We start from the raw sequence: 27,756 nt of genomic DNA, 5'->3' as shown, positions 1-27,756 counted from the left end.
ACACACCAGTTAACAGAGACACGTATATAATTCTTTACCCCGCTTATTAGAAGTGTAACGGTATTTTTGAGCTGAAATACAACTCAAGAGATTTCACTCCTATGCAACCAGAGGAAATTCTTTTTGGTTAATACCTTTCTCTTATTAGCAAGGCAAAAACCAGACCTGTTGAAAACTTACATACCTAAAATATGCTTGATGTGAAAAGCAGCACAAGCTCTCTATTATAAAGTATGGTTAAATGGATGATCAAACCCTGAGCAACTGGTTAATGATTTAAAGCAGGTAAATGTGAGTAATGAAAGAAGAATCGAGTTCAGTTGGTGGGTAAAGGTGCCAACCAATATAGACAGGCCCTTCAGCTCTGTTACAGATGTCATGGCTACCAAGTACACAACAGCTGGTGGGGATTAGATAACAAGCACTCTGGTTCAGAGATTAAGCTCCTGAGCTTTATGAGTTTACCAAGCTTTTTGGAAGAGTGACTGCTTGCTTGCTAGCTAGGTTTTCCTTCATTCCCACAACTCTAATTATAAACAGTTGTTCACCTCAAGAGAAACTCTAGTCTACTCTTCCATTGGTGTCTGCGCATACCTTCTGTTAGCATTGACAGGAATCAAACGCGTTCATTAGAAGAGAAGCCCTGTCATTGTTTAAATGCAATATGATGTTGAAAGAGAAATAAAGACAGCAAATTCTCAGTGTGAACTGAAATATTAAAGCCGTTGTTTATCAAGCTGAATGTATATCCAATCCGTTCCACCAGGTGAGACATAGAGGAACAACTTTGAAAGGACTATGACACAACACATAGTTGCAACACTTGAACTTAATAGCACAGGCTATGTTGTGTGGTAAGGTAATTTAAGGTATTAATGTGTAAAGTCCGCTCAATCCTTTTGTAGGTTTATTTCTACCTGCAAGTTATGTATTTGTGGCATTTTCTCATTTGCAGATTGCTGTGCAATTGACATGAGTGAGCTGGGAAACTGTGGACCAAGGATAATGTCTTCTGCATGTACCTTCATACTGATACTCCAGTTTCAACTTTCCCCTGCCCCAAATAGTAAGATGTGCTACCATCATCCATTCTTCCTTTGTAGTGTCCACTTGGGAGAAATGCAGCTGTCCAGCTGATGGAAAAGACAAAAAAGCCTGAATCAAGGCTCTACTTGCATTAATTTAGGCTATTAGTTCTGTGATACCACTTCCTAACGTATGATCCCAGCAACAATCTTCCTGGATCTTTCCTCCTGCCATCATTTTGCAAATTATAGAACCTGATTGCTTTGGAGCACTTAGGAAAGGGTTTCAAATAGCTGAGGAAAATTACACCCTAGAGAATGATCCTCATCCAGATGGGATCCATCAGATTTGAATGACCTCTTCTCAAGGATGAGCCCCATTAGCATTAACAAAATCTACCTCACAGACGTGCACATAATTTTTAACAGAAAGTAAAAGAAGGAACTCAGTACCTAAAAAGAAATTAATCAGAAAATAAAATCTATATTTTCTATTTTCTAAGTGGCTGGACAGCACATAAAGCACTTTCTCTAGAACATAATTTGATTAGTTTAAGACCCAAATTCAAAACCAGCCACAGGCTAAATTAATTTGAGTCTGTCCATTCAAGATGTTGGTTATCATCATACACTCTGACTGGACAATGTTTGTTAAGCTATTTTCTGCCTATATTTGAATAAAAAATTATTTTATATGATCAACCTGCACCTGTCCAAATAAATAAATCAACAAACAAATGAAACATTCCAACATCTCATTGTTTACAGTGGCAGAAACTTAAATGAGCCTCATTCATGCCCTATTGTCCAAGTCAAATGTAATTTGAACCCAACCGTATGGAGTTGAGTTTCTATTGTACCCAATGCATGGTTCTTTCCTAACAGACTAGTATGAAGGTTGCTAATTATTAATAGCATGTAAACAGTTACCAATGGTTCTTATGCTGCTTTACATACTTTACAGAACATTAATTCTAACCAGTTTCTGACCAAGTATATCAAGCTGTATGTAATATATCTATCTTATCTTTAAGACAAAAATATTAATTGCTGAAACTGATCAAAATTCATGCTTTTAAAAGCCAAATAGCCATGATTACTTGTTAAACTGTTCCAGTCACTGTCACCACAGTTACAGATAGTTGGAAAGAATTAAAGGTATCAATGGTCAACAGCACTCCCAAAAAAGATAAGTATCTTTGTGAAATACAAAAGTGCTCTCAAACCCTTAATGCTCTTCATTTTAATAAACACATATATTTGCATTACTTTAAATTAGTCCATTCTCCAATGTCTAATAAGGAACAATCAAAGTATCTCTCAATGAAGTGAGAGAAGCAAGTATAATTGATCGCTGGGAGATCTAAACACTGATGACAGTAAGGAGAAAGGATTATATTACTACGTTTGAGAAAGATTTAAAAAATTATTCTTCAAATAGGAAATGTGTCCTGTGATGTTTTATAAAGACAAATATGTCAAAAAGTATTTTATATTAGTTTTTAATCTGTTTGGAATAGCAGTTCTGATACTGCAACAACCTTGTATAACACATATTTGATGTGGTAAATCACAAAGTAATCACACTGTAGTTCTGTACTCAGTGATCAGGTTCTGTGATGTTGCAATGCTGAACTAGTGCATGTAGTATGTGTAAATTAATAAAGCTGTATTCCAGGAGAGGCAGCATGTGAGACAACTTCGTTTCATATTACACAGAAGACAGATTACTTACATAAGCACAAACTGCATAAGAAAGCCGTATCAGGTCAGACGAGATGTCCACCTTGCCTGTCTCTAACAGTGAGAGGAAAATTTAAGAACAGAGGAAGCATGCAGCAGTGCTTCCCCAGAATAATCTTCCAAGCCTTTGACAAAAGGCAGCTGAAGAGTGTCAAAAGACAATCCCTCAAAAAGGCATCCAAATTAAACACAGTCCTCTCCCCACCCCGAAAAGCAAGCACAAATAGCCATTTCTATACTATCTGAATGTGCAATAGTATGTCACAAGTCCTGCTCATCTTGTCTATAAGACTGACTTGATAACGGCATTGACAGCTTAGTCAGAATTACAACAGTATGCTACCAGCTTGACAGTCTGCACAAGGAGAACTCGATCCCTGTTGGTTCAAGTGATTCCAGGACAACCATGCAAAGAGCTCTTTGCTAGATAAGTGCTGACAGTGGATGCAAGTTCAGCAGATGTGACTCCTACCAGTGGAGAGCTGTTTATGATGCCACTCATACTTGATCTCTGCATTTTCTGTTCTCCTTCCATCCTTGAAATCATTCTCTTAAGACTCTTCCTGCACCTGCTCATTGCCATAATTACAGGCAGGAGCCTGTTCACACCGTCTGTTATGGATAAGTTGGATTTGTCTGCAGCCTACAATCAAAATACCATTCTTTTTCCCACCTACACTCTCTCTGTCTCTAGATAAAATGCCTTAAGAATCACTGCACCAGGGATATCTCTGTCTTCTGCCTTCCTCCACTACCTTAGGCAAGATAATGTTTGAACAACATGGTCAAATTGCTGTTAGGATACCTACACAAAGGATAACTTTTGCTTACTAGAGAAACTCGCCTAAGACTTAACCCAGGCTAGCCTATAAAGAAAATAAAAAGGACATGCTATGCTAATGATGTAGGAAGAAACATTCACTCATAAGAATTGATCTTATGGTGATACGGGCTGTGTTCCACATGTGAGAGACCTGGACATGCTCTGAAACAAGTCACCTGGGAGTTTCCCTCTACTCTTCATTTGGGGCAGCTTGAATGCCTGCCTCCCTCTTTTCTGTGAGGGCAGCACCCATACATGGTCTGCCACCTGAGAAGCTCTTGAACCAGCTCATACATCAGGTAAATGTGTCTCCACACGTACCAATACTCAGCTCAGTGTTACACTGATACCACCCTGAGCCTTCAAAAAAACCCCAACCCAAACAAACCAAACCCCCCTGTTTGGCTGTGGTCTCTGCTGTTGTATACAGCCCTGCTGGGACTCACAACAATTTCTCTTTAGATGCAGCTTTTTCAAATGGAGGGAATAAGTACTTAAACACACTTTTAGAGAGACAGATGTAGGCCTTTCCTCAAGGACCATCTCCAAGGACCCTCCCAAAGAATGGGATCTGTTTATAAATAATGGAAGTGAATTAGAGCTGTGGTGCCCCAGATATAAATAAGACGACCTGCACCTTTCCAATGCTACTGAGGTTTGAGATGAGGAAGAGAAAGGGATAGTGGTGCAGCAGGCCATGCCATGCAGCTAAAGGTAACGTAGGCACAGTGCCACACTAAGGGCTGACATGGCAGAGGTCTGTAAAATCATGAATGACATCGAGATGGTGAATGTGAAACAATTATTCACTATTTCTCATAATATAGAAGAACTATGTCATAGCTGGTTACCTGAGGAGAAAGGCTAAGGCTTACCTGGGCACTGAACTGTTTCCTTCCAAGGAACCAGTGCTAAAGTCCAGCAGCTGCACAGAGCAGTTTGCCTTGCTTGTTTTATGTATAAAACAATTAACTGATAGCTTCTGAAACACCTACTGTATTACATATATGTTTTAAACACGTGTAATTAAAGGTTTATACTACTTAGATTTTATTAAAAGTTTTATTCTGAAGAGTAAACTGAAAACATGTTAGTGTAACAGGAGCAGGAACACACACAAAACCTCTTCACGATATTACACAAGGGTGTCTAAATACATCCTCAATACGCAGGTTTACAGTAACAGATTTCCTGTAGTTATCTGTTGGGAGTTCGGACCATTCAACAAGTCAAAATCTATGTTGGATTTGCACTGATTTAAATGACTTTTTGTAACGAGCTCTGGACAGACAACACGGGCCTGAAGCAGGAACAATCTTTACCCAAAATCTACTTAAAGCTTCTCCTATCTTATTTGCCTTATTTAAGTACTTAATAATTTAAAAAGCAACTGAATTAAAGGCACTGCCCTATGTCATCTCCCATGTTTATCCACACAAAACTTCTCCTTGGACAGACAAAGCCAAAGTTGCCAAGAACTGTAAAATCACACCAAAACCACCTCAGTAAAAAAGGTTCATACCTTGTATTACAGATTTTTGAGGAGACTGGTAACAGGCCATGCAGGCAGATCACTTAAAATGTTGGAGACCTATGTCCAAAATAAGCAAACTAACTTCACATATGCCACTAAAAGAGAAAAAAAATCTGTCCGTGACAATGATTAACTTCTTACTGTTTACATTACAGGAGAGACAACACAACGTTTGGCGACCCATTGTCATAGGCACTAAGCATACGTAGTGGGAACAGTTCCTGTTCAATGATCTTACAATTCAGTTAGAGCCCAGACAAAAGTTGGTGTAAACAAACAGAGGCAGTTAAGGAAAAACGACAAATACGCTATGGTATAGATAAGCTACATGCACAAGTTATGAGGGTTAAAATGACAACAACAGTCATGATCCCCTAGCCTCTACTAGTTAGTCTGAGTTTAAAGCAGTCATCCAAGAAGTAAATGTTCCATGTTTGTGAAAAAATCCAACTCGAGAAGTTGAAGCAATTATAACATAAAAATAACTCTGTCCTCACTGCTCCATTTACTCTGTTTCCATGCTCCTAAGACACAAAAGCAGTTAAAGTCCTTAATGCAAAGAGATTATGACCATTCTTTATCCAATAAAATAATAACACTATAGGTAAAGAAAAACAGATAAGAGAATTAATTGGCATGTAACGGTCTTAAACCAGAGTCAGCAAAGCCAAGCAAGTGTGCGGTCCCTGTTTAATGATTTACATGTAACAAAGCAGTAAAACTCCCTAGAGGAATAATCAGATTTTGCTTTTTTCTGTTCTCAAAAATTTTTTTAAGGTATGAGGTTATTTTTTTCTTTAAAAACATGCATAAAACTTGTTTTTCTATTGCACTCATTTTCACATTCAACCAATCTTCTATAAATTTATCTACACAGCAATGCCTCTATCTGGAAATTCACTATGCATTCTCTTTTTGAGGTGTCCACTTGTTGCCCAGAACCGCATGGCAAGAGAACACCAAACTTGTCACTTTATTAGATGAGTTTTCATCAGGTTAATGCAGATGAGCAGCACGCCTGGGGAATCAAGTAACTGACTCATGAAGACACACAAAAATCTGCACTAACGCAGCCAGCTCCTGCAGCCTCTTGCCACCTTTATTTCCTTAAGTGGTGTTAGCTTAATGCTTTTCAGTCATATTCACCTTTTTATGACCAATAAAAGCAACTCAGTAATTCATGACTTTTTGGTTTATAAAATATATGCTCCTACAATGGGAAAATATGCCCTGAAGATGTGCATTAGCTGCTGCTTCTCCTTCAGTCACAGTTCTTGGGCTAAACAGAGTGGACTTCCCCTATGGTAAACCCAGCAAGATAGGAGATCCTGGATGCTAAAAGTTAAGCCCTCATCCCTCTGTAAATGAACCTTTCCCTTCCTTTCTCCAGCTGCTACAGAAGTAGTTCTCCTATCAGTTGACATTTCCTTGTTATATTTCTTTTTTTCAGCTTAATGGAATCTGATGTCACATCTGTAGCAGTGGAAAAATATGAGGATTTATAATCTAATATAAACCATTTCTTGCCAGCTGAATTATTAATGCTATAACTCTTCGTTATATATAATCAATAACATAATCTTTCCAGTGTCCACAATAATGTGCCCACAGAAGCTTCCAGGCCAAACTCAAGACTGGCTTTTCACTTTCCTATCATACGATTAGTGATCAAATTACCTTGCACTGTCTGAATATTTGTCATAGTATTTTCAACACTATGCCACATACAAAAATTGTGTAAATAAATAAATAAGTAAACCACCAGCTTTGACCCCCAAAAATCCATAGTTTGGGATTTTTTTAAAGAAATAAAGCATTAGTAGTCATCATGGTACTGTGAAACCTGTATGAAGATCAGAAATCAGAGAAACACAGCTAAAGCAAGTTTGGCCTTGTGAAGTTTTCCAAATAAGAATAAAATAAAATACCTATTCTACATGCTTTAACAGTTTCATTGCTTCCTGTTGAATATTTTTCTTGGATTAATAGGTTAGTGGGGTGTTTTTTTGTTTATAGAAGCTAGAGAGCTGCCATGCTGTACCTAAAAATCTTCTTCATCCACAAAAAAACAGTGCAAAGGAACAGTCAAAAATTCAAGGATAATTAATATTCAACTTTTTCATCTAAAAGAAAAATCCTGCCCTGAACAGACTATTTTGCATATGAAATGTTTGAAATAATGACTTATCACAGTTTTTTTGTCTACTTTAAAGGTTTGATTTGTGGTAAGTAGGGAGAAAGATGTCTTCTTTTCATATAATTGCAGATTTCATAGAAAGTATTACATATCTTTCAAAATGAAAGGAAGCATTTTCAGCTGGCATAAAACCATGCAACTCAATTAAAAAAAAAAAAATCAATAAAATAACTCTAATCTGCATTAGTTGAGTGCCTGGCCCTCTTTTTTTCCTTTTGAATGTATACATCAGTATTAGGGAACTGTCTTACGCTTGGCTATCATATTACACAACTACTAATTTAAATGCAAAGCATTGCTATTAAACTCACTCAGTCCTAGGGTGCAGTCCTGTAACAGTGTAAGTCAATCAAAACCCAGGCTGCCCCTTTTTCTACCCCAGCTGCACATCTCTGCTCTACCCCTACCCCATTATTGGCATTTGTGTAACGACGCGGCAAGAGGGTTCTGGGAACTGATCTGATTAAAAAAAAATGCTCTGCTATAAAACCTGATAAAAAAATTGATTTTTAGTAGTTAACATGAATGTAATGCCCTTATATACATACCAAGTTTTCACCAATGACTACTAAACAGAACAGCCTTGGTCTATTGAAAATTACCCCAAGAGGATAAAGATGTATCTGATAAGGAGTGTTCTAGAGAAAGACATATGCACACAAAAAAGCCTAAATTACAATTTCAGTCCACACCCACTAATCCACTCCATCAGACTGCACACGCTGGAGTAAATGAAGCCTCATCTTCAAAAGCAATTTGCAGAATTACTTGCTGATGTTGAAGAACTACTTCAAAAGAATTTAAGTGTTATGGAATTTTACTGTTTTTTAAACAAGCCACTGTTTAAGCTCAAGAGGAAGGGGGGGGGAGTGTTTGTTTTTTAAACAAAGCTCCTAAGATTTCATTACTAAACTATCAGAATGTTTACTTTAAAAGCATCAGGATTACAAATAATGGCGTTTTGCAGTTTTTAACTTACCCATATTCAAATATTTCAGTTAGAAATGACTGTTCTTACTGCCATTGTGGAATCTGCATCCAAAAACACATGAATTGATGACTTTCCAACAACATTAAAAATGAACGTTCTATCTAAAGCACAAACACTACTGCTGCTAGCTGGCTTTAACTGACAATATTAACAATTTCATAAGTAAGACTAAGCTAGCAAAGTTCATGGGGACAAATCATCCTATACATTAAAGAACAACATCCCAGCTCCAGCTGACACAGCAGTTCTGGGCAGGGCAGGGCAGGGCAAAGCTGCTGTGGTCTCCACTACACTCATTTTATGTATAAGGATCTTGAACAAGAGACAGAGGTGTTCAGCTCTATGTGACAGCAAACTCTTTGAGGCATGGACTTGACTTCTTGTCTGAAATTAGCTGGAAGACATAAAGGTACTTCTTGAAGAAATCATAATGTATACCAGTGGAGACCACACCAGGGATACCTCGAAAGACATAAAACCTAAGGTCATAGACTGTAATTTTTACAACCCATATCAATTTTCTCTTCAAAGTGAGGGTTATTCTGGTAGGAGTTTGTAATGAAACTGCAAACAGATGGTTATGGCAATAGACTTTACTGTTCAAAGGTGCAATTTTTTCACACTTTAGGAGGTAAAATAAACAATGGAGAATGCATTAATTTATTCAACTGTTAAAGCAATACTGGGCCAAGCCACTTTGTTCATTTTATGTACATCAACTGCCAGAACAATTACAACTAAGATACTTGATGTGTAAGTAAACTTGCTCGTATAATCCTCTGGAAGTTTACTTTTCAGGTCACAGTTTGTTTTTTGTGTGTACTTTTCAACAATGGAGTTGTTGCAGTTTAGCTTGGCATTCAGCTATCAGTACGATCACTTACCTTTGAATGAAATTTATAAAACATAAGACTTAAGCATATATAAGGAGACTAAATTAAGTCAAATCTCCTTTCTCTCCTTGTTTTTCTGTTTTTAATATACATTATTATTAAGAACAATTGCATATACATATCAAACACGCTTTATTCCAAGGCAAATACGTAATAGCATACTGAAATCTATACCACAAAGAATAAGGATACGGTGCTTGCGTTAAGAAACACGATATGCACAAAGGTCAAATTTATGACTTTTCTCACATCATTTTACTGCCAGGTCAGCATACAATTTAAGGTTATAAGTTGAGATACAGATGGGGCTTTCCTAGTACTAAGTTAACTCCAATTCTGTTGAAAGGAACCAATTGCTAATAGGTAGAGTTTTCAGACTAGTGTTATTTTATATAAATGACAAAATTTAAAGCAAGTATTCAACTGATCTGTGTTTTACTTAAATTCCTGTCATATTATTAAATTTTGCTGCATGTATTTTCCCATTTTCATTAAACTGTGTTTTCCCTTTGAAGACTGTGACACACTTTCTTATTTTGCAGGGATAAAAGGAACATACACTTTCCGTATTTACAAAATTACTAACACTACTTTTTCCACAAAGTTATGGTAAAACATGAAATCCGAAACTTTGACTGGACACAGTTAAGGAATATATTCCTAATACTGAAAGATGATTTAACAGAGATATCATTTGCAAACTGTGCATTCAGCTGATGTGACAACAAAATACTTTTCTGTAAATAAGTACTGTACTTTCAAAAAGATGTATTGCACATCTCACACAGCCACTTATAGCCATACTTGCTGAAAACCTGCACAGCAAAGGCCATTTTTTTAATCTTTTCCCTATATTTTTCTTATTGTTAAAGAAAAAATCTCACACCATTTGCAATAACAGTTTATTTGCAAAATTACTATCAAAGGGACAAAAACTCAGGAAATTTAAACCACTAAGATTTCTCTTGCCATACTTTCTGCTTAATCTGACCTAAATCAGCACTTCCATCAAAATAGTATCACCCTCCCTTTCCCTGCTTTCTGCATGGTCTCCTGCATGCAAACAGCACAAACATTTCTGCAACCACACACTGAGCCATACTAAAGACGTCACCTGGTTAAACCAACCCAGCACAAAAAAGCTTCTCCATTGCTAGTCATGTTGCCACTGCATGAAGGTATGTGCCACACAAAAGAGGGGACAGCTGTACCTATAATTTCATGTCTCACATTCTACCATTCTGATCTGCCAGATAATTAAGGACATACTAGACTTGATAATGTTCCATGGGATTAATACACGTATCTTTGAAGAGGATCAGAAGAAGCAATTGGGACAATTGTCCTAGGTAAATTGTGATCAAAAATTGTAATATTTTGTCTTCTGAATTCTATATCAGGACAAGCAAAAGTGATACTAACATAAAAAGCACATCCCTGTGGAAAACGAGCACCAAATTTTTTTTTTTTACTTTATTGTACACATTACGCATCCAGTGAACATTAAGGGAAATGAAAAATAAAATTCCCTGAACAGCCTAAGAGGCTGAGAAACATAGATCCAGGAGGCACATCTGCTGGCACCAGCTCAGAGAATAAAAACGAGGGAAATACCTCAATCAGAGAGCTGCTGAGAACTCCTAGGAGTTCTGTGTTTCATTTCTTTTTCTGGAGTTTTCCTTATTTGTATAAATTGTTACATATTCATTGAGTTAGAAACAAACAAACAAACATGGCCTTTGTAGTTCAGTAATAAATGAATCTGGGAAACAAGAGACATGGGTTCACATCCCTGCTCCAATTTATAATAATTCATGAACAACTCCAACAGACGAGATTTAAGAAAGCACTCTGTAGCATTCAATAACCTTCACTTTCAAGGCACTCACTGGAAAGATGGAACATCTGAATTTAGACTTTACTCTGAACCACCGTCATTTCAGGCAAACGCCAGAACTCACAAATAACATCTAAACACCTTTATTGAATAATGTCATATTCTCTGGTGCGATTTAAACTGCAATATTTGTTCTGCTACCTGATGAAGCCTTAGTGAGATTTAGCAAGACTGATTCCTGCAAATTCCTTTGGAAAATGGCACTTACACTCCTAAGTCACTAAAGACAACATTTTCCAAACTGCTAAATTTTACTGAGACACAGCTAACTATAACAAAAATAAACTTTGTTTAAAAATTTTTTTAAAGAGACCAAAAGAATGAAAAACATCTCCAGGAAACCTGTTTTAATCATTTCTGGTCCACTGGCAGCTGCTCCTTTGACCACAGAGTTACCGAGATAAAGGGCCTGACTGTGAAATTTCAGACTAGTGATGTTTAATGACAGGCAGGGGAAATAATTCTCCACTCGTCATAACATACCTAGATCAATTATGTCTGTAGTAGCTGTTCAAAGATAGACTGAGATTCAATATAAACTACCCATTGCGAGTCTGAGACCCCACAGTAGATGAGAAATCTCACTTCATATTCTTCAGCTGCTTCCTGTACTCATCCTGTGCGCTCATTAGTCAAAATATCCTTCTAACCCCTTAGAAAGGGGGCTCTCCAAATGATACATACTGGACAAACACCACTTTGGTCCAAATCACATTCCCACACCTTGTGATTCCCCTGACCACTGCTATTGGTATAGCATCCCAAAGAATTTGGGACTGCTGAAGACAACCTCATGTAGAATCTCTGACTCAGAGAGACATCCACCCCACTGATTTCACCAGAATTTAGGGCTCTCACCTCATCTCTGCAGGCACAGCAGGGAGAGAAGCAAACACACGTATAGCAAGTAGAAGGAGAAAAAGAATCTTAAAATCATCACTCCCAAGGCAATCACTACGCCTACAAGCATAATTTCTTCTTCTTTGCTACCCTAGGTCATGACCCTCATCCAAAAGAGGAAGGAAAGAAACTGTCCTTTCATCATTAATTTTGCTATGCCATTCAGGAAAACAACACTGACAACACCATAAAACCACAGTTTAAGTTGCCACTGGTATTTCAGCCAAGTGCTAATCACCACCATCAATTGTCTAATATTTCTCATTACCTCTTTAGTTATTCTAACAAACTCCACTGCAACTTATACAGGCTCTGATTAAAATCTTCTCTGGTTGACAAAGAGCCAGCAGAAAAAAACCCTATCCCTCTTATACCACAGTACTGGACCACTCCATTTTTAGATAGAAATAAAGCTGCATTCAAAAACTATGCAGTTGACGAATGCTATTCTAATTTCAGAAACAAAAACTACTGACTATGTCACCTGAAGCAGAACACTGATAAGAAAAAGCCTGGTTGTATCATTAAAATTGGATTTAAAAAAACAACACAGAAAACAATCTGTCATGCATAACTTCAAAGTTACTTGGTTTTGCAACTGCACCTGCAAAGCAATAGTGTGGATCACATAAGTATGATTTTAAAAAGTAATTAACAAATCTATTCATTTATTTATAACTTAGGAAGGACAAAATATTTCTGATGCAGAAGTCAAATCAACACAGGAACAATATGGCTCAACGGACTGTACACCTTGCATCACACACCAGTCTGGTACATGCCAACAAAGAACCAGCATTAACAAGATTGACCAAGGTTAGCAAGCAGCACTCGGGAGATCCTAAGTTTCAACAAAGTTGGGAACAAAGCCAGGTGCGGCACCACGGTGTCTCCATGGTGAAGTAAGAGCAGGGGAGGACACCTCCTACACACCCAGTCTCATAGGAACTCAAGGTTACCGCTTACTGCCAGTGTTTTCATAGACAAGGTCCCGGGATTTTTAGCATGTCTCCTCAGCAGTACTGAATACTGTGAGCATGTTAAAACTATTTATTGCCATTTCTGTTAGGTCCTTCAACAGAATACCAAGACACCTGAAGCCCTAAGACTTTATCCTGAGCGTGCAACAGCATGAACCCAGCACATACAGAAGAGCCTAAAATCTTAGACAAACAATGAAGGTCACAAATTCACTCCACAGATTCAGCAGGGCTGGTCTGAGAATGAAGAATTAACTTCTACAAGTACTACAGACAATTACACACCTTCCCTTGCAAGAGCAAGACACACTCTTCTGACCAAAGAGTATACAAAACATAGCACTGCAGAAAGTTGTTTCTTTTCTCTTTCATCCTCTCCCCAAGGCACAACTGTTAGGTGTGGTTTGTCATCCCACTTAATGCATTACTGGAAGGCATGCCACTGCTCTATCATAAGGGCTGCAGGAGAATGTACAGACAGGGGGAGGGAAGACATAATGCCAACTGGCATTCATCTGGGTTTTTTTGAGAAATACTTCAAAAGCAAATATTCCAACAGTTTTTCCGTTTAGAGAAATAGTTTCCCTGACTAGCTTTTTTCAGCCCCTGGGTATGATTAAATCTCCACTTTCCCACCCCCCCAACATAATTCTTACACTTAAATCTTGACATTTATATTATTACTTTTACAAATTAATCTTTCTCTATGGAGTGTACCATAATGCTCTAAGGAGGCTTGTACGTTCCCGTGAATCTTGTGAGAGCTCTGCCAAGAGGTTTTAACTCCTAGACAGATCAAAGAGAAAGTAACGAGATAAAAAGAAACAGGGTTCTCCAGACTGACAGGTCAACCATCTCTCCTCAACAAGAAAAAAGGAGGGCTTACAGAAACAATCAGGGAGACGATCATTTGACGGAACTATCCTGTAAAGTACTATAGTAGTCATTTCTGCACTAATGATTACTGACTGGTTTCACCGAAGAGGAGGCCAATAATCTCACATTATTCTTTAACTTACCTGGTGGTACAAATCAGATGAGTTACAGATCAAATTTTAGGCTGTAGGAACTGCAGTGCTATGGAGATGTCACTCTAAAGAGCAACACAAGCCTTGCAGACAAAGCAAGCCAGAAACTGCCTACCTATGTCCAATATTTTAAAGTGTCAGAAATGTTACAATGCTGAAAGCAGAGTGCTAAGTGCAGACGCACATATGAAATTCTAAGACAGATTTGCTGAAAGACTTGGTAGCCAACTTTTCTTCTAATCCTGCTGCTTCAAAAGCTCAACAAGCTTAAGTGACCAAATAATAACAAAGGTATGTCTTAAAGCCAAAACAAAACTGAATTAAGCCAACAGCCTTAGTTTATTTCAGCAGTTCAAGATCAGAATATATACAAGAACTATATAGGCTCATATACTAAATAAAATTTTAAATTATTTACAATGTTATCCTCAATATACAAATTTACCTGTTTCCCCTATTGTTTCCACATCTTGACTTCCAGCTCAGTTTGTCATAACATGTAATTTCTGGTCAAAAAGCACTGAACTGCTGAGACTCCAATCACCTTACGTTCTAAGTTAAAAATATCTGTTAGTCAAATTGCTTTAGACTTTACCTAAACTAGGATTAAGCAGAAACAACGCAAGTGGAGACCTGGCCTCACCAATGAGAGGAGCAAAAATACCACTGCATTCAACAAGGTTGGAATTTCAGAAGTTTATAAAATACATGATAAGGATCTTAGTGTCTGGCCTTTCATAGTCCAGACCCATTTATAGTCTAGAACCTTTTTATGCAGCAAAACAAAATGCTACATCCATTCCAAGGTCACAAATAACTATTATAGCTAACTAAAACGTCAGCTAAAATGACAAATAACAATGAAAATAATCCTTAAAATAATAACACCAAGTTATCAAATTCTATGTAGTTGATTGAATAGTCAATAGTCCTACTCCTAATTTAAATGATCTTGTATGTCATGAAAATCTTACAGAATCACTCAAATAATGTTATTCTTTTTGATTATATGTATCTTTTCTAAGCATATCATGTGCAGAAAATCCAGTAATTACAGTCATCACATATTAGGCTCTTGGGAAAAACAATGTTCTACATTAAGAATCAGATCTAGAGTCAGAATCATACATAGATGTAGCTGTTTAACTCCAGAAAGAACTCACGAATTAAAACTGAAACTACAACATCGAACATTTCTGAAATCTTAAGATGGATAGTGAATAATGCACGGTGTGCTTTATCAGCTTGCTGAGGAATTCTACTAAACAATTTCTTTTAAAACAATTGTATTTTCTTTACTAAACATGCACCTTGATCATACGCGGCATGACATATCAGAACAGGCATTTGGGTTAAAAGAATGAAGCTCAAAGTCTCAGTGGAAACGTTGTTTTCTATGCACTCTTTTTTTTCACTTTTTGTTTTTAATTAGATCTACTACACCACTCTAAAAAACACACTATTTACTGTCTGGGAGGACTGTAGAGGGAAAAGAAGGTGGGGAGAGGAGAGGAAAGTGAGAGGACCAGGTTCCAGAAGAAACGCTCACGCAATTACTAGATGATACTCAAATGCACTTTGCACACACTGAACACATAGAACGTATCTTATACACTGCAACACAAAGAAAAATAACTATTTCAGAAATACATAAGAATTTGAAGCCCTAGGTAGTTAAACATACCAGAAGAAGGCATCCCTAAATACAGGGGAAAGAAAATTAAAAAGCACAGTAATCACCACCTACATTTTTATGCTTCCGTACTTTTCCCTCTGTACATTAGGAAAAAAACCCTACTAGAAAAAAAAAAAAATCTTGCACACATGCACACACAGAGAGGGTCACAAAAGCTATGAAAGAGATACTTAACACAGGTTCCTGAGCAGATGACAAGCCATTAAACTTTCACCTTTAGGTAGTTATGATGATCTGATGTCTCTTTTATGATATCTCCCATTTTTTTTAATTAAAATCTACAATGTGTTTAACAAGCAATTCTTCCATCAATCTTTGATGTGTTTTACTTATAAAGCAATGACAGTTTTCAGTTCAGTCTCCTTAAAGTTCCAGAGAAACCATTTTCCACTCACTTGCTTTGAAAGCCATTAAAACAACTTGATGAAGAACAGCAGCAGGGGGCTAATAGAAGCCAAGGCTTAGTAACAATCTTTAGATTTTTCTCCTAAGACTTTCTCACAGACCCTCCTCACAAAGATCCCCAGGGCTTTTCATCCTCTCCTTCCTCCCCACCCCCCCAAAAAATCAGTTCAAAGTGACAGATGCAACTAGCTCCAGGTTTTGCTATTCTCTTAATTTCGCTTTTACCTCTCAATTTTGATCGACTCCACTGAAATCTGATTCCCATAGCAGTGGTCATCTTCTCGTATCTTTCCGTTGGGAAAAAATAATACACAGAAGGATTCAAGAAGTAACTTGGAAACATCTTCTGTCATCTATTCTGAAGAGAGCACTGGTACAAAGAAATGTACCTGTTGCTTAAAAGTCATATACAACTGGAATTCAATTAATTGAATTAATTAGTGATTAATTGATTAGTGAGTTATATACCGTTTTGTTTTACTGCAGTATTTCTGAAACCTTCATAATGACAGTGACCCTGTAGCAGTTTAAATCTTGGGATATAAACAAAAATATTGTGCAAGCCTACTGCAAATAATCTTCAACTGCTCTTTAAAAATGGGAACTGCCTGTAACAAATGGTAAGTTCTTCGGTTATAGTTTCATGCAAATGTAGAAATCAAAGTTATACGGAAAACAGAACTATTAGGATAGTACTTATGCTGATCAGAATCAGTAAAGCATACTTTTTTATCTATGTTTTGCTGTGCTTACCACCATTTTATTTCTTTATTATTATGGCCACTTGAAGTACAGTCTTTGTTGATCACTAATTTTGTGGAACTTCTGGAACTCCAGAGCTCTACGGACTTTTCCATTGCTGTATTCAAGTGATGCCGCTGTGGTCAAAATACCACACATGGCATTTCTGCAATATGAACACCTACTTCCATGAAGCAGGGCTGTGGGGCATACCTATTCATCCCAGATTCTAGTTACAATCCCTTGTTCTTTTAAAAACTAGAGCTACAGTTACAGTACACATGGCTAGGAGCAAACAGGGACTGAAGGAGGCCAGATACATGTCTCCTCATCTTGAGAACAGGGGCAGCACATACAGGACATTTGAGGTCAGGAAAGACAGATGGTGGGCATTCCCATTACAGCTAAGTCACCTCTTGTCCTTACACCATCGAGCTGTTTTCCACTTGGTGACTCTCGCAGTTTGTGTTTCTACTTTATTTTAGCAAGCTCGTATTTGTAAAACAACCTGGGAGAATACATTGCGGAATAAACTTCTAGATGCCTGAGAACAAATCTTATCGCTACTTTCTCAGAGCAACATCAACAATCATACTTTCTGCATCTCCCCCTTCCGTTAGAGTAATACACTACTAAAATGTTAATGTGAGATCTGTTCTCTTAATGAGATTTTCTTTAAAAATTAAAAAAAAAACACCACAGAAGAAATTCTAAGTCAGTGAACTGACATACAGTCCTATCAGTAAACACACAAAAAGTTTCTGTTGGCTTCCTGAGATAATTATACCATAAATATTGGAAAAGAATCCATCAAGAATATAAACTAAAGAAGTTTGAGAAGTACAGAAACAATATCCTAAGGAACAGGAACAGTTATGTATAATTTTCTACAAGCATACAATCACTTCACAGAATTGAAAAAATGTAAGGCTGGAAGGACCTCACAAGATCACTCAGTACAACTCTCTTTTAACGGTGGCAGGATCAAACATATGTTATGTGAGTGCTATATAATACATGCCAGATACAGAATATGCATCTGAGCATTATCCAGTGAGACGCTCCATTCAGGCTGTTCCATCACTCAAACTATTCCACCATTTGTGCAATTTTAGGTTTAAAATAAATACTTGCAATACTATATATGTAATAGATGTAAGACACTTATGCCAGAAGTCCATGACCTAGAGTTTGTCATGAATGTTACTGCAGAATAGCCATTTAATTAAAATTACCATTAGCATTACTTCTTTCTGTATTAGTTTTCAAGTATTAATGCTCCTCCAGGAGGGTAAACTTTTTTTCCCCTGTATTTTCTATTTTCAGAGAAAGAACATGTCTCACCTCTAGGAGTTTAGCCTCATTTCCCTATAATGTATTCATCACCGCTCAGCACATCTGTCCCAGCAAATCCCATTTCCTGTTCTATTCATGAGGCTCAGCAACCTGGAGCTTTAGTGATTGCCGCCACACTTTTCCCATGGCCTTCTCACCTCTTACCCCCCCCACGCACCCCGCTCCCATTGTTTATCATCTGTTCTCCCCTGCTGCAAACTGCTGTCAGATGTTCACTTATCCCTAATCTTACTCACTGCCTTTGATATTCTTTCTAATCCAACAACCTGTCAACTGGGGCATCAGCCCATGTCCAGACCAGCTGCTCTGTCACAGGCCGTAAGATTCCCTCTCAGCTCCAAGAGGTATTTAAAGGATTTTGACACAGCAACCGCAACGTGAAACAAATAATTAATGCTGTTTTGATCAGTGATCAGGGCTTTAGTGTGACATGAGCTGACCACTAAGAAAAACTGAGCTTTACTTTGTTTAAACTTCAATAAACTTTAGAGTTACTGTATTAACAAGATTTTGATCAATGTCTGAAGAATAGTACCAAAAAACTAAGTTCTTTAACTTGTTTTAGTTAAAAATTATGAAGAAAAATTAATCTGAATGCACGTCAGTTAACTTTATATGCCTGCTATGTAAAGCATGCTTATTTACGCAACATTGACTTGTGTAGAGTTTTCAAAGCACGGGAGCTGACCTTTTATGAATTACAGCTGAAAATACAAATGTATTTTAAATACGGCAGCAGTTGAGGTAAAATTGTTATTTAAAACACGCTTGTATTTTCAGGAATATAATAAAGTATAGTTTTATCCATATAGACCATCAAAACTAGACATTTTAAAGAATATTCCCATTTACAAAAAATGTCTAATTTCCATAATATTCAGATTTCCTATAAAAACTTAAAATGTTACAGTGTTCATCTGCTTTAAAACATACCAAATACACATAATGTCATAGCTGAAATTATGATTCAGATGACAGATTTTTTGTACTGGGAAAAATAAGTTTCTGCTATTTAATCAAACATATGTATTTTGATCCAAACTGAAAAACAAATAAAGCATTTAGTTGTTGAAGAACATGAATACTATTTTATTTCTTAGATCTAACTGCAATTACTACAAAAGAGACAGTGCCAAACAACTCAAAAAAGCCTACTTTATACCCTACAGTAGTCATATTTCACACACAAAAAATACAGTAAAATCTCAGTGATGGATTTTATAACATGGGTCATTCACTTAGAACTAAACCACTTTCATTCTTAGGGCTTGTCTATACCAGGACATCAAGAAAATGAATCTGAAATAAGTACCTTGATGAACTTGAATTCTGCCAGTTAAACTCCATTAAACCCCTGTGTGGACACAGTCATTCAGTTTAGTTTACTGCTCCCTTAGGGCATGCACTGGAAAGTTAACATGGATTAAGGTAGGGTATGAATTCAAAGTGCAATCGTACTTTGAAAATGGTTTAACGTAAACAGAACCAGACTCTTTGTTGTAGCATGAGACCTGGAGTTAATCAGGAAAGTCCTGTGTAGACAAGCCCTTGCAGATGAGGCTACTGGAGTGGTATTGTCAAAGCCAATGGTTTTCAACCTCTTCATCGGCAGACCGGGAAACATCTTCCAGTGAAGCTGCAGACCTTGGTAGCACATTAAAATCTGCTGATAATTGATCTGCTTTTCTTAATTGACTCACGAGGATGACCTACAAGTAGTCCAATGGCCCGCAATGAGCTACGTAACAGAACTTGAAAAATACTGGTTTAAGCTAACAACTACTTATGTAGCTCCTCGTAATACTCAGTCTTAACTTCATTGCTATTGCACAGTAACCCAAGTAGTCTAGCTATTGATAACATTAAATGAGATTTTAATGTTCATTTATGCAAGTGTAGACACATTTCAGCCCTGTGCAAGGATGCTACAAAAGATTCTTGACAGACCCTTATTCTTTCTAATAAGTGACATTTGCTGTCATAAGTTTGTTAAATCATAATATGACTGACCTAAAAATGTGAAGTTTTGTCACTGTCAACTACTTTTCATGTATTTACTTCAAAGAACCCTACATTCACTTGTCAAAGCATGCTGGATAAAGAAATTAAGACTAATACAACATAATATTCACTGAAACAAATACAGTACTAGTGTTCTTTTCAACTACTACTCCTATTAACTAATTCTTCTCATTTCCCCATTTAGTAATTCATAAATGTCTCATACAAAAATAACTTGTACAAATTTCCAGAGTTGAATTCAAAGTATATGGCAGAGCCAGAAGCAGATACACCTAGATGCCTTAATTTCTTAAACCTGTGCTCTAATTGCAAAGAACACTGTTTCTCTCAAAGGAAATTATGTTTCCTCGGTATTTAACTCCCTAATGCTGTTGTTGCAAAAACTTCACATTTCTTTTCTTTCACCCATATAAAAGAATTATATTGCACTTCAACCATAATTCCCGGTTAACACAGCAGCACTCGGATCAGTCAGATCAAAAATCTGTCTCATCCAGGATCCTACCTCTGAGAGAAGCCAAGATGCCTAAGGAAGAATATATTGTTAAAATACTCTCAGCCTCCTGCAATTTGCAGCTCAGGGAGTTCCTGAGCTAGAAGCGGTATGTTTGCATTTAAGATTAATACTATATACTGACATAACAGACTTTACAAGTTGAAGAAAATGAGACAAATTTTGCAGCAAAAATGGCATCTCCTTTTATTGCACTACTGCTTTGAAAAAACGAACTGCAAGTAAATGTATTACTCAGTAGCATATTTCCTACTACTGGAGCCTTTTGAAGATTCAACAGAAGACTGACTTGTTTGAACAGGTAACTTAAAAATCTGTTTACTCCCTCAACAGCATCATTTTTAACTGTCAAAATAGAAAAGAATGTTTTATGTTTATAAAAAAGCAGACGGAAGTTCCAGAGAATATTTCAGGCAGCTGGGTACATTCGTGTTGCTATTACCATATAAAAAAAAATTCTGAATGTAAAATCAGATTGCTAATATAATTGTAACACTGCACTGTTTTGCTTTTTTCATCTTCAAAGTTTTCATTACATTAATGATACAGGCCTCACTTCTCTCTGCAAGTATACATACAATCAGAGTTTTAATCTTCATGACATCTCCAAGACAGTTAAATTGTAAGGCGCAGAAACAGAGTGGTTGCTGATGGTCACAAAAGAAAGCAGTAGCAAATCTGAGATTAGAAATAAGAAATTCCTTCTTCACTGATGAATTGCGCACTACTCCTGAAGTACATTTTCTACCCGTTATAAAGTTCATGATGTGTTAAAATCTACAATAGTCTTGAAAATTACTTTAGAATGACAGTAAAACTCAGAGAGATTATAGTTGAATTCCCTTAACACTGAATGAAAACATCATGCATTAAAATGAAATCGAAGGGAGCATTTTTCATGTTTAACTTCAAAATGAATGATTCTAAACAATAGAGGAAATGTGATGCTCAGGCACTGGACTACTCTGAAGTGCGGAAGGAACGTGAAGCTCACAAAAGAGCAAGTAGTTCCAATTTACCACTACTGACTGTATGGTTCAGTCGATATGCACAGAGTTTTTGAGGTTTATCCCACATCATTGAAACAGATACCCGTTCACCATTCCACAGATTTGAAATACAAACTCACTTACATACATACTGGGAAAATTACTGACAGTTGATATTAGTCTAGTAGCAAACTTCTAAAAGTTCCTGGGCAGAATGCACATATCTGTTTACACAATGCGAGGAAACAGTGGCAAGAGCTCCCTTGCCAGAACAACCTTCAAAACCAAAGCTACAGGAGTCTGGGCTAGATCCACAAAGGCTTTGATATGTGAGCTCTGGGCAAAAGTTTCTGTAACAGCTCAAGATATTATTCCCCAGCTGGATGCTTCCTCCCAGCTGATGCTCTGCCTCTCCTTGAAGGATACTGTCTCCTGCACAGAGGTCACCAAAAAGAATACGCAAAGGCACTTCACTTAGCCCTATGCAAAGCTCAGTCATTTAGCTTAAAGGGCTGATGGAGGTGGGTTTGAACTGGAATAGCAGAGTAAGAGCTGGAGCAAAATTAACTTCCTTTCTGCTGATTCTCAGAGGGTAATAACCACTAGCACGGGGACAAACTTCTTAAATTACTACAGCAAGATTCACCAGAGCTCTGTCTGTCAAAGCCCTGTGTTAGGGTCCAAATACAACACGCAGAACCGCTGAAATCCCTGTTCAGGTGCTGATTAAGAAGACTACGTTGAATCCAGATTCCCATTTGGATTCTTAATGCTGCCCAAAATCCTAACAACTCTGCTCAACTGTTACTACTCAAGAGTCTACTTCATGATTTAGTCTCCGCAATTCTTAAACTTGGTATTCTTTTTGTCTGTCTAATATATAGGTCAGTGCCTGGCTAACATACACAAAAGAGAGCTGAAGATTTACACACAAATGTGTTTCCCAGCAGTGAGCACACTCTCCTGTGATGTGGGAAGCAATATTAATTGCAGCAAGATCTTGCAGCCTGACTCTACCACATCCCAGGGAAGTGCCCTAGCCCTTGGGCATTGAGTTAATCTCTCATTAGCCATCCCTCTGGTCTCTTGAATAAATTATTTATGAAAAGCAGAAAAACTTCAATAGGAAAAAGTGAAAAGAGATTTACCATAGGGTACTGGTAAAGAAGCCAATTCTTCAGGAGGTGATGTATGGTTTTTTTTAAAAAAAAAAGCCACTTTAGACAACAAATCAATTTGCACTTTGGGGGCAAGTACACATTAAAATGAGCCAGATGCTACCCTATATGTGAGATAAATAAATTCTCTTCTTTCAGTACCAAGCAGAAAAAAAATACATAAACAGGATTCCTACCGACAAAATGAAGAGGGTATTCATCTGGCTACGTGAGGTACCTTGTCCATCTCTCACCCTCAGGTCACCCCACTTAAAATAACATGGCTTACTTGACTGAGGGCCCCATCTTGAGGCAAGGGTTGACAGCTGAAAATCCCAAGTAGAAAGTGAGGTCCATTTTGAGGAGCTGTTAGATATCCATTTTGAAAAACATGGTTTTAAACTGTACCTTACTCCTTCACATTAGCCCTAACGAAACCTGCCTACAGTTCGCTGAATTCCATGACTCCTTTATTGCACTTCCGTTTCTACCTTTGCACTATACAAAGACAGAACAATCATTTTAAAAAGTGGTTGGTACGGTGATTTGTCTGGAGAGGCAGGTTACTGCCCATAACTTGGATGCCTCCATCCACACGGTTCAAAACCTAGAATTCTTTCAGAATGGTGTACACTTACTTTTACGCTTTATAAGAAACATGCAGCGCTCATTAGTTTTATTTAAAACAATATGGGTGGGCAGAGGAAGAGAAAGATGAAGGACCTTACATGAAAAGATCTCATGACCCTCTCTACTAGAAGAGCACATCCACCATGGGCATAAATTGCTGTAACTTCAGGAACTCCTAAGAATTATGACAATCCCCACTACAGTTAAATAGCCAAAAACCTACATTTTTTTCTCGTGATCTTTTGGACGAGTATTTCTATGTGTAACCAAATGTAACAGGTCCAATCCAAAGGACAACTCAAGGTCTTGGAACAAGGGGAACTTAGGACTTGAGCACAAACCTAGAAAGACACTGCTAGAGTTTTGTCTAACATGATAGTTAACAGCCTGACTTGATTTTAAGTACATACAACTCTGTTCCTGTGTGTGTCCACAATTCCCTGTCTGAACATCCAGGAAAACACTCAGCTGGCCAAAACACTAATCCAATCTTTGGGCCTACAATTTTGAATGTGTTAAGTGCCTCTGACAAACAGGTAGATGACCATCTGAGTCTCTGGCTCTACTTTTGATCAGGTGTGACCACAATCTTCTTCAGATGTGTAACCTGTGTGGGCTTACAACAGCATTTCCTCAGCATTTTGTTTAGATTTCACCCCCCTCCAGGATCCCCTTCTGATGTCTTGCGGATTTCTGGTAGTCTGCAAACCTGCTAGAGCAACTGTGATTTGCAACTCAGTGGGGTGCAGGTTGAATGGATAAAACCAGACTTGCAGGGTAAACTGTGATATAAATGACCTCTATCTAAATTTATGTTTAACTGTTGAAAACTTAACTGGTTTAGTTAGGAGACGTGTTATAGCTTCACAAAAAGTACCTGTAAGACCACCTCAAACCTTCCAGTTACAGCAGGATGCCACATATTGCATAAAGTAAATATCCAAACTAGTTTCAATTTTCATAGTGCAACAAATGCCATTATTGAAATTATCCTGATTTAAATTGTTCTATTATTCAGAAAGACTTCTTTATTAGATTTGGGTTAAGTTCAGCAAGCAGGTGCAAAGAATTCATGGAGGGGGGAAACTAATTTACTCTAAGATAAAGCACCAATTAGATGAAGAAGTTTCTTTTCTTTTTCCAGCTAGTGAATAAAAAAAGTTGGACAAGGGGAAGATCTACTCAGCATAAAACCATTAAGATCAAGGGTTAGCTTTTGGAAATCATTTTCAGTTTTAGATGAGCGGTGAAATTTTCAAAAATTTTTAGGCAGATCAGGCACCTAACTCCCTTAGATTTAAGACACTTAACTGTTTAGGTATTTAATGGGGTTTTCAGCAGACCTAAATGCCTTTGAAACAATTAGTCAAATGACTAAAAATATTTAGCATTTCCTCGGGTTAATAAGTCAGTTTTTAAATGCAAAATGTGTTTTTAATAAACGTAGGGCCTGTCTCCCAGGTCAGGTGCACACAGTTGTGCACTCGTTGAGCTTATGCTCTGAGTAGGCTGGACCCAAGCCAGCTTCTGTGCAGATGCCATATAAACTACATTTTTACATTCATTTTAAGACAGTGCTGCGGCCAAGAGAAACAATCTCTGCCCTCAACCAGCCCCCAAACACTCATCCCTAACCACCACATTACCACCTCCCCTCTGCCAGCATAAGCATTTGAATTGAATCAGAGACCTTGTTTAGGTTAAAACTAACTTCTGGTTTTGGCCGGATTAGGTTTGACCTGGACCAGATCTCTGATCCAGCTCACTATGTTGCTGCACAAACACTTGTGCAAGGAGAGGAAGTAGCAAGACGTGCAAAAAGGGCAAGTCTACTTCTTTTGGTGGCGATGCTGGTCTCTGTCAAATCACAGCACGTGACCAAACACATTCTTATTTCTTCTTTACCATACTCATCACATTTAAGGCACTTGTATTCAATTAAATGTAATTTTGTAATACTGTTTTGTACATTTTAATTAAATCCTATTTTTCATGTAAATAGAGTATGACTCAGAAATGAAAATGAAATTAAGAAGTAAGACTTGTCACTTATAAACTAAGCCAGCAAAAATTCAGAACATGAAAGAATGTTCTTCAGGTTTTCTTCTGATACCTAAAAAGAAATAATTAATTCAGTGTAAAGCTTTCAGCTGTTCACAAATCAAAATGTTTTACTTAACCCAACCAGTGAGAAGAGAGCTTTCTTTAGGAAAATCATGTACAAAATGTATTAAAAAAAAGGTAAAAAAATCAGTTCATCTGCTTTGATGCAAGCTATTTGAACCCTTGCTTTTCCTTTTCTGTAATTTATCTCACTGGTGGACTTAAACACGCCTCCTCCATATACATTCCCTCTTCTGCCTTTCCAACTGATGTCTTTAGAAGCAAGGGGAAGATGTCGTCTGCAGCATGCATTTCTAGGGCTGTCCAAATTCTTCTGCATTTCCATTTCCACCCCTCTACCTGGGTAAAAGCTCACCCTGGACCGGCCAACGCTGCATGGTCAGCTAGCAAAACAACTGGTTTTGTGCATGACCTCGCTCGCAGAAAACATTCAAGGAAGATGCAGCGCTTTATGCCATGAGAAGCGACTTTCCTTTTACGCCTGGCATTCCTGCCACTGCTGGAGGTACCAGTTCTCAGGGATCCTCTGAAAGGTGACTCACGTTGATATAAACATGATAAGGAAAGGGATTTCCTTCCCTGCTTCCCACCTGCCAGAGCTGAGGCTGGCCTCGCAGAGCAGCCGCATACCTTGTCAACTAAGTAACAACCTGCTGCGCTGGGGGATGGCCAGCAACGGGCTCGATCTGCAAACTATCAGCACCAAAGCAAGGCCCAAATCACAAGGTGCCCCACTGAACCGAAAATCCAGAACGGGGTTAAGGAGACAGCCCCAGACCCCGGTGAGGTACCAGGCACCCGGGGGCTTGGCGCACCCATGGAGGAGCTGGAGTTGGTGGCACGCCGCAAGGCGCTACTCTCCACAGGCATCGGTCTTTCGGGCTCCTTCACTGTCCACCTACAGCCCCACCTTCCCCGCCGCCCAGGGAGGGCTGCGGCGGGCGGGCAGGGGCAGAGCAGCCGCCTGAGGGGCGGTTCCGGGCGGTGCGGGGCGGGAGGGCGCCATGAGGCTGAGGCGCACGCTCCTGCGGCGACACCACCAGTGTCCCAAAATGGCGGAGGCGGGGGGGTGACAGGACACCAGAGGGGCCCGCGGGCCGGCCGGCCTTTCTCCTTCGGCCTCCCGCCCCTCCGCGCCGCGACGAGGCGGGAGAGGCCCCGCCGCCCAGCCGCGGCGGAGGGAAGGGGCGCGGGGCCGGACCGGCCGTGAGGGAAGGGGCTGGGCGGGCGCCGAGGGGCGAGCCGCCGGCGCCACTCACCTGCCGGTAACAGAGGCGGAAAGGCCGTAGGTAGAGGGAGGAGGTGCAGGGTTTGAGCGCCAGCTCCTCGATGGCCTCCATCTCTGCCGGGGGCAGCGGCAGCCGGGAGGTGGAGGAGGAGGAGGAGGAGGAGGAAGGGGAGAGGCGCGCGCAGCCGCTGGCGGCCGGGCCAAGGGCGGCGGGCAGGGCCGAACCAGCCGGGCAGGGCCCAGCCGGGCAGGGCGCGGCGCGGCCCCGGTGCGCGCAGGGCCCGCGGCGGGGCCCGCGGCCGGGCGGGCGGCTGCCGGCTGCAGCGCAGGGCCGGGCCCCCGGCGCGGTACGGAGCCTGGCAGGCGGGCCCGCGGAGCGGTGGCAGGACGGAGCTGCGGCGCCCTCCTGCCCCCTTCCCTCTGAGAGAAGCGGAAATGCTGGGTTTCACCCCCAAAACGGGGACGCGGCAGCAGCATGGAGGGTTCTTGTCACCTTTCCTCCGCAAAAACAACTAAGTGCTGAATTTTGCCACAGGTCGTCCCGATCCTGCTACGTACCCTTTTGCAGGATGAGGACCTTGCTGTTAAAAGCACAATCCCTTATGTCTGCCTGCATGGAGTTCCCGTGTCAAAACGGGAGTGGTACGAGTGGCGTGGAAAACGCAGGTGCGAGCGGAGGTTCATTGGTGCCTGCGGCGCGTCGTTCGGCACATCTCAGACTTCCCCTCAGGGGCAGCTTCCAGTCGTGGCCACGCACCCAGCCCATGGCAGAAGAACAAATGCAGCATCATTAGCCTCATCTGGCTGTTTTCAGTGGCAGTTACAAGATAATTACCCTCCCCCCTTTTACTTCATTTTTTTTAAATAAATCACTATTAGATTT

The 27,756-nt window shown here is 39.2% G+C and overlaps 1 protein-coding gene across 3 annotated transcripts in view; it reads right to left on the bottom strand.

Moving 5' to 3' along the window:
• The window catches only part of NUDT14 (nudix hydrolase 14), a 61,296-nt gene extending 34,141 nt beyond the window's left edge, over window positions 1-27,155 (bottom strand). The window contains exon 1 of one of the 3 annotated variants that reach the window (XM_075150922.1): window positions 26,905-27,155. In XM_075150922.1, the coding sequence (XP_075007023.1) occupies window positions 26,905-26,985 (81 nt within the window). In that variant the 5' untranslated portion in view covers window positions 26,986-27,155. Of the gene's footprint in view, window positions 1-5,113; window positions 5,205-26,904 lie in introns of those variants that run through there. The other 2 variants (XM_075150924.1, XM_075150923.1) reach the window with 2 other exon arrangements.
• Window positions 27,156-27,756: the final 601 nt, after the last annotated feature.

Source organism: Calonectris borealis, chromosome 5, assembly GCF_964195595.1.
Source record: "Calonectris borealis chromosome 5, bCalBor7.hap1.2, whole genome shotgun sequence".
Classification (NCBI taxonomy): domain Eukaryota; kingdom Metazoa; phylum Chordata; class Aves; order Procellariiformes; family Procellariidae; genus Calonectris; species Calonectris borealis.
This window is presented reverse-complemented; position numbering and strand designations above follow the sequence as displayed.